This window comes from Carassius auratus, unplaced genomic scaffold, assembly GCF_003368295.1.
Source record: "Carassius auratus strain Wakin unplaced genomic scaffold, ASM336829v1 scaf_tig00049382, whole genome shotgun sequence".
Lineage (NCBI taxonomy): Eukaryota > Metazoa > Chordata > Actinopteri > Cypriniformes > Cyprinidae > Carassius > Carassius auratus.
This window is the reverse complement of record NW_020527113.1, coordinates 34,884-43,347: the sequence shown is the minus strand read 5'-3', so window position 1 is coordinate 43,347 and position 8,464 is coordinate 34,884. Positions and strand designations below refer to the sequence as shown.

At 38.8% G+C, this 8,464-nt stretch overlaps 1 protein-coding gene across 1 annotated transcript; it reads left to right on the top strand.

The window, feature by feature from the left end:
• Positions 1-570: 570 nt before the first annotated feature.
• Positions 571-2,097, top strand: LOC113089364 (uncharacterized). The gene is made up of 4 exons (XM_026255985.1): positions 571-874; positions 981-1,304; positions 1,408-1,707; positions 1,821-2,097. Exons 1-4 carry the CDS (start codon positions 814-816, stop codon positions 2,039-2,041), a joined length of 906 nt encoding a protein of 301 aa, XP_026111770.1. The 5' UTR covers positions 571-813; the 3' UTR covers positions 2,042-2,097.
• The last annotated feature ends 6,367 nt before the right edge of the window (positions 2,098-8,464 follow it).

Below are 8,464 nucleotides of genomic sequence, written 5' to 3'. Positions count from 1 at the left end.
CAATCCAATACAATACATACAGTACAGCAGCGTCCATGTCCTAAAGTCCCAGAATGCATTGCGTTGCTGACGTCATGTTCCCAGACTCTATACTCTATCGATGGAGATCGATCAAAAACACTAAAAACGCGTTCGGCCCACCATCTAGGAATTGAACTACTGGTTTTTGTCTGGTCAGAGGAGAACTGACCCCCAACTGAGCCTGGTTTCTCCCAAGGTATTTTTCTCCATTCTGTCACCGATGGAGTTTCGGTTCCTTGCCGCTGTCGCCTCTGGCTTGCTTAGTTGGGGTCACTTCATCTACAGCGATATCATTGACTTGATTGCAAATTAAAACAGACACTATTTCAACTGAACAGAGATTACATAACTGAATTCAATGATGAACTGCCTTTAACTATCATTTTTCATTATTGACACACTGTTTTCCAAATGAATGTTGTTCAGTGCTTTGGCGCAATGTATTTTGTCTAAAGCACTATATAAATAAAGGTGACTTGATTCACAACCAATCACCGGCATCTCAGAGTCTTGTGTTTCCACAGGTCAGTGCTTATGGTTAGAGTAAAAAAGTAAAGAATAAAAACATATACAAATGTCTTCTATAGGATAAATAAAATATTTCTTCAATATTTACAGATAAATGTGAAGCAGCGCTTCATTATAACTGGCATTGTGTCACTAAATACAGCTCCATCAGAATATGACTCAGTCTGTAGATCAGAGGAAGTGAACAAACACAGGAAGAGCTGATAGTGTTTAAATAAAGAGTTGAGATCAAATACTGAAGAGAAAGACTGAGAGACAGAGAGAATGTCTGATAATAATCATCTGTGTCTGCTGGGACTGATCTTTCTCTCTTCACTTCTCACAGGTGAACACACTTCTACACACTCTTTAAACTCCTGTGAAAGAGTTCAGCGTAAAGTTTAATTTATTAATATACAACATATGATCACTCTAATGTTCTTGTGTTTCAGGTGTCAGTGGAGTGGATGAGACTCATGTGTTCATCAGTTCTGGTGAAGATGTCCGTCTGCCCTGTAATAATGCTCTTCAGGACTGTACATCAAATACATGGCTCTATAATAACAGATTCAGAGATTCAGCAGCAGTTGAACTGATTCATTTAGGGAGAAATAATAAAGACATAGAGAGACATGAGAGACTGAGTCTGGGGTCTGACTGCTCTCTGAACATCAGGAACATCTCAACAGAAGATTATGGATCTTACACCTGCAGACAATATGTGAATCACACACGACTAACACCCGATGCTCTTGTTAATCTTCATGTTCTTCATGGTAATTTTATGATTATGTGGTCAATTTAAAAATAGTAAATTCTTGATTTAATCTCTCCTGATGATAGAAGAGTGTGTGATGTGTGTTTTATTCTGTGTTTCAGTCTCATCCTCACACACTGAGATCAGTTCAGGTCTCTCTGTGACTCTCTTCTGTCGGCTGTATTCATATCCTCGAGTCTCTTGTGATGATTGGATCCGTTCTGAGAGAATTCATCTGTTCTGGGTGAATCAGGCTGGTGTTAAATCAGACTCCAGATATCAGATATCATCCTCATCAGATCACTGTATCATCTCTCTGAATAAAACACTCCTGAATGAAGATCACAACAGAGAGTGGAGATGTGAAGTTACTGAGAGAGATCAAGTCAAGACCTCAGTCACATACACTGTCAAGAGTTCAGGTGAGAAAACATCTCATCAATCAGTCTGTTAGATGTGCTAGCAGAATACTAATACAGTTGTCATAATCTACAGTTGTCATTATCTAAGCTGAACTAATATTGACCCTTCACAGCTGAAGCTGGTTCAACAACATCAGTGATTCCAGTCCACAGCACACACTCTCAGGATCCTTCAACTACAAACACACACACAATTAAAGGTACATCATCACTGTCTTCATCACACCAGTGCTTTACAGCGGCTCTCAGATACTGTTTTCTTCTTAAATCAGTCTCTAGATATAATGAATTCCTCTCTGAAGACATTAAGAGATGGAGTAAAAGGAATCACTAACTGTTCACTATCAGTTTGAGAAACGGTTTATTTGCTGGTTTATTCTGAGCTCAAAAGAGTGTGAGAGACATTAACACACTGATGCTGTCAGACACTCTGATTTTGTGCCTACAGTGACATTGTGTCAGGAGCTGAATAAAAAAATACTACAGTAAAAGTAAAGACGTTTGTGTTAATAGTCAAAGAGCAAACACACTACAGCATTTTTAAATGATTCCAGAGAAGTACCTTTGTATATCTGCAAAAATCTGCTGAACTTTGAGTAAAAAAAAAGAAAAAAAAAAGAAATTATATATATATATATATATATATATATATATATATATATATATATATATATATATATATATATATATATATATATATATATACAGGTCCTTCTCAAAAAATGTGCATATTGTGATAAAGTTCATTATTTTCCATAATTTAATGATAAAAATTAAACTTTCATATATTTTAGATTCATAGCACACCAACTGAAATATTTCAGGTCTTTTATTGTTTTAATACTGATGATTTTGGCATACAGCTCATGAAAACCCAAAATTCCTATCTCAAAAAATTAGCATATCATGAAAAGGTTCTCTAAACGAGCTATTAACCTAATCATCTGAATCAACTAATTAACTCTAAACACCTGCAAAAGATTCCTGAGGCTTTTAAAACTCTCAGCCTGGTTCATTACTCAAAACCGCCATCATGGGTAAGACTGACGACCTGACTGCTGTCCAGAAGGCCATTATTGACACCCTCAAGCGAGAGGGTAAGACACAGAAATAAATTTCTGAACGAATAGGCTGTTCCCAGAGTGCTGTATCAAGGCACCTCAGTGGGAAGTCTGTGGGAAGGAAAAAGTGTGGCAAAAAACACAGAAGAGGTGACCGGACCCTGAGGAAGATTGTGGAGAAGGAGCGATTCCAGACCTTGGGGGACCTGCGGAAGCAGTGGACTGAGTCTGGTGTAGAAACATCCAGAGCCACCGTGCACATGCGTGTGCAGGAAATGGGCTACAGAGAAGCAGCACTGGACTGTTGCTCAGTGGTCCAAAGTACTTTTTTCAGATGAAAGCAAATTTTGCATGTCATTTGGAAATCAAGGTGCCAGAGTCTGGAGGAAGACTGGGGAGAAGGAAATGCCAAAATGCCTGAAGTCCAGTGTCAAGTACCCACAGTCAGTGATGGTCTGGGGTGCCATGTCAGCTGCTGGTGTTGGTCCACTGTGTTTTATCAAGGGCAGGGTCAATGCAGATAGTTATCAGGAGATTTTGGAGCACTTCATGCTTCCATCTGTTGAAAAGCTTTATGGAGATGAAGATTTCGTTTTTCAGCACGACCTGGCACCTGCTCACAGTGCCAAAACCACTGGTAAATGGTTTACTGACCATGGTATTACTGTGCTCAATTGGCCTGCCAACTCTCCTGACCTGAACCCCATAGAGAATCTGTGGGATATTGTGAAGAGAAAGTTGAGAGACGCAAGACCCAACACTCTGGATGAGCTTAAGGCTGCTATCGAAGCACCCTGGGCCTCCATAACACCTCAGCAGTGCCACAGGCTGATTGCCTCCATACCACGCCGCATTGAAGCAGTCATTTCTGCAAAAGGATTCCCCACCAAGTTTTGAGTGCATAACTGAACATAATTATTTGAAGGTTGACTTTTTTTGTATTAAAAACACTTTTCTTTTATTGGTCGGATGAAATATGCTATTTTTTTGAGATAGGAATTTTGGGTTTTCATGAGCTGTATGCCAAAATCATCAGTATTAAAACAATTAAAGACTTGAAATATTTCAGTTGGTGTGCAATGAATCTAAAATATATGAAAGTTTAATTTTTATCATTACATTATGGAAAATAATGAACTTTATCACAATATGCACATTTTTTGAGAAGGACCTATATATATATATATATATATATATAAGGAAACTATTTTAACGATCTAAACGCAAAGTGTAAAGTGCACGGTGCAGGTGCACTCAGGGCGTGTCCAAATCCACTTTTGCTATTTTAACGACGGAAAAACTGTTGCCGCATCCGGGCGCATAGTCGAAACGGGTTGTCCCTATTCTCTTTATGAAAAATGGGTGTTTTTTGGGTGTAACGTGCAATAAACCAATCAGAGTCTCATCTTCCATTCCCTTTAAGAGTCAGTTGCGCTCGTGCCATGACGGATTTGATATTTACACGAAGGAATTATCGAGCGCAAAGACAGAACGCGTCTCCGAGACTAAACGGAGATGCTCGTGTTAGAGTCCCTCATAAAGTGGCTAAAACGGGTGGATTGTTACATTCCTAAAATTCACGGGCGGGGATGTGGGCGGATCATTACCTCCTTGCGGGCGGGTAGTAGCGCAATATATATATATATATATATATATATATATATATATATATATATATATATATATATATATATATATATATATATATATTCTTAAGCATTGCAGTCCTTTAATTTTTTTTATATTTGGCATGTTTGTGTGCTGCTGTGTGTCCCTGTGTTTAATAAGCAGTGTGTACGCTCTTTAAATAACAAAGAAAAAACATTATGCAAGACTTTAGACCAGGTTTGAGTTGGTCTATGGCGCAGTCTATTTTCAGCTCCTTAAAATAGCAATGCGTCTGAACACAACTCTTTTTTTTAGACCAGCACGCCCACGGGCACACAAACAAACTCAAATTAACTATGGCTCCATTTCTCTAAACTCTACACACAAAACACACACACAAAATGCAAAAGCAAACACTTCCTTCAAAACTCTTTTAACTCTTCTAATAATGGTATTTTTGCCCAAGGCAAGTTGCAAGGCAAGGCAAGTTTATTTATATAGCACATTTCGTACACAATGGTAATTCAAAGTGCTTTACATAAGAGAAAGTAAAATAATCATGAAGAAAAATAATAACAAAAATAAAACAAGTAATTTTAAAACTTTTAAAATGATTAAAACATTTTAAAACAGTTAATAATAAAACAATAATAAAACATAAAACAGTGAAAATATAGTGCAATCAGTTCGGACATTGCACAGTGCTCATTCAACAAATGCACAGCTAAAAAGATGCGTTTTGAGTCTAGATTTAAATGTGACTAGTGTTTTAGCACATCTGATCTCTTCTGGAAGCTGATTCCAACTGCGGGCAGCATAGTAACTAAAGGCGGACTCCCCTTGTTTTGTGTGAACACTTGGTATTTCTAACTGACTTGATCCTAGTGATCTGAGTGCTCTGTTAGGTTTATATTCAGTGAACATATCTGCAATATATTTCGGTCCTAGGTCATTTAGTGACTTATATACGAGTAAAAGTACTTTAAAATCAATCCTAAATGTAACTGGAAGCCAGTGTAAGGACCTGAGGACTGGTGTGATATGCTCAGATTTTCTGGTTCTAGTCAGAATCCTGGCAGCAGTGTTCTGGATGAGCTGCAGCTGTCTAATGGTCTTTTTGGGAAGGCCAGTGAGGAGCCCATGACAATAGTCCACCCTGCTGGTGATAAAGGCATGAACAAGTTTCTCCAAGTCTTGACTGGAAACAAAACATCTAATTCTTGCGATGTTTTTTAAATGATAGTATGCTGATTTAGTTACTGCTTTGACATGACTACTGAAACTAAGGTCTGTCTCCAGAATCACACCAAGATTCCTGACTTGATTTTTAGTTGTTTGACCCCTAGAGTCAAGGTATGCATTCACCTTGAACACTTCATCTTTGTTTCCAAATGCAATGACTTCAGTTTTTTCCTTGTTTAACTGAAGAAAGTTCTGGCACATCCAATTATTAATTTCTTCAATGCAATGGTAGAGGGAGTCAATGGGGCTGTAGTCATTTGGAGATAAGGCTAGGTAAATCTGGGTATCACCAGCATAGCTGTGATAGGCAATCTGGTTCTTTCTCATTATTTGACTTAGTGGAAGCATATACAGGCTAAACAAGAGCGGTGCAAGAATTGACCCTTGTGGGACTCCGCATGTCATGGACGTCCACTTAGACTTATGCTCTCCTAGACTCACATAATAGCCTCTCCCTTCTAAGTATGATCTGAACCATCTGAGTACCATCCCAGAAAGCCCGACCCAGTTTTCCAGTCTCTCTAGTAGTATGTTATGATCGACAGTGTCAAACGCAGCACTGAGATCTAGCAATAACCAGCACCGATATTTTGCCAGAGTCACAATTTAAGCGAATATTATTTATTATCTTAATGAGTGCTGTCTCTGTGCTGTGATGTGGTCGGAAACCAGATTGAAAATTGTCCAGGTATCCATTTGAGTTTAAGTATTTGTTCAGCTGATTAAAAACTACCTTTTCTATAATTTTGCCTATAAAAGGAAGATTGGATATTGGTCTAAAATTGCTCAAAAATGTGTTATCAAGATTGGTCTTTTTCAGGAGGGGCTTTACAACTGCAGTTTTTAGGGAGTTTGGAAATGTCCCAGAAAGAAGTGAGGCGTTCACCACTTCTAAGAGATCTGCTTTTAAGCAGTCAAGCACACTTTTGAAAAAAGATGTGGGAAGTGTGTCAAGACAACAGGTTGATGATTTTAGTTTCTGCACTATGTCTTCCAGAATTTTGCTATCAATTTTTTCAAAATTAGACATAGTATCTTTTTGATATTTTGGCCGAATCTGTCTGACCTCTGCATTACTTGAGGATGTGCTAATCGCCTTCCTGATATTGATGATCTTCTCAGAAAAGAAAGAAGCAAACTCATTGCATTTTCTGTCTGAGAGCATTTCACTGGGAATCTGACTTGGGGGGTTTGTCAGTCTCTCAACAGTGGCAAAAAGAGTACGAGTGTTATTTAAGTTACTGTTTATAAGGTTTGAGAAGAAGTTCTGTCTAGCTGTGGCTAGTTTCACATTAAAAGCATGAAGGATGTCTTTATAGATGCTATAGTGAATTTCAAGTTTCGTCTTCCTCCACATCCGCTCGGCTTTTCTGCATTGTCTTTTCATAGTCTGAACTGCTGTTGATCTTCTCCAAACTGATTTCTGTCTGTTTGTTTTCTTACTGACTATTATTGGTGCAACATCATCAATAACATTCTTAACTTTTGAGTTAAAGGAATCAAGGAGAATATCAACAGAGTCTGCAGAAATGCTTGGTGTTAAAGATATAGCCTCCATAAATAGTACACTTGTGTTCTCGTTTATGCATCTCCTTCTGACAGAGACAGATCTAGATTCAGTGGTAGCAGAGATCAATATATCAAAGAAAATACAGAAGTGATCAGATAGTGATATGTCCTTAGTAACAATGGATGAAATGTTTAGACCCCTACTGATGATTAGATCCAGAGTGTGTCCACCTTTGTGTGTGGGTCCATGCACATGCTGAATCAGGTCAAAGGTGTTTAAAACCGTTATCATTTCTTTTGTAGTTTTGTTTTCTGCATTATCTATGTGAATATTAAAATCCCCTGCAATTGCAAAACAGTCAAACTCTGAGGAAATTATTGATAACATTTCTGTGACCTCTTCAACAAAGGCTGGAGAGTATTTTGGAGGCCTGTAAATAATAATAAACAGAATGCGTGGAGCACCTTTCAGCACAATCCCTAGATATTCAAAAGACAAGTACTGACCAAATGACACTTGATTGCATTGATAGACATCTTTAAATAGAGCAGCTACACCCCCACCTCTTCTAACAGTCCTGCAAACACTCATGTAAGTGAAGTTAGGAGGGGCTGCTTCATTGAGGATTGTTGCACTGCAGCTGTCTTCAAGCCATGTTTCATTTAGAAACATAAAATCCAGATTGTTTGAGGTTATAAAGTCATTGATTAGAAATGATTTATTTTTTAGTGAGCGAATGTTTAAAAGTGCTAACTTGATGGCAGTGCTATGTGTCTTTACATCAATCTTAGTTTGATGCATAATAGGCCGCAGATTAGATGAGTTTGCCCTTCGGCTTGAGAAGGCCTTAGACTTTCTATCACGTGATAAAACTGAAATAGAGAAAGCTACAGGCACACTGGGTTCCCGCTTGTTCAGTAGGCATTTGTGAATGTTGCTGCTATTATAGCGGAGACCCGACACATATCACTGAGAGCTTCTATCAGTTGTTTTTGGTTCACCTTCAGCAGATCGAGGGTTTGGGCCCTGGCGTTGTGGCAGCGGTCGGAGAGCTCTCGCAGGAGCAGGGACCACAGGCTTTGGTGGTTGGGGGGCCCGCCGTTTTTTAGTTGATATCTGCGGGCTAGCAGCGAATGAGTGGGAGAGTTTAGTCCCAACATACATCAATTCCTCCATTTTCTGAGAGAAGCACAGAAGTGGAGATGCTGGAGAGAGGGATAATGTGTCTGGTGAGATGGGCTGTGTCTCTGGTGTTTCCGGTGGCTGTGATGTGTTGTTCTGACTTCCCTGGCTGTTTTCCAGAAAGTCGTCCTTGGGTGGTGAATCTTGTAGCTGT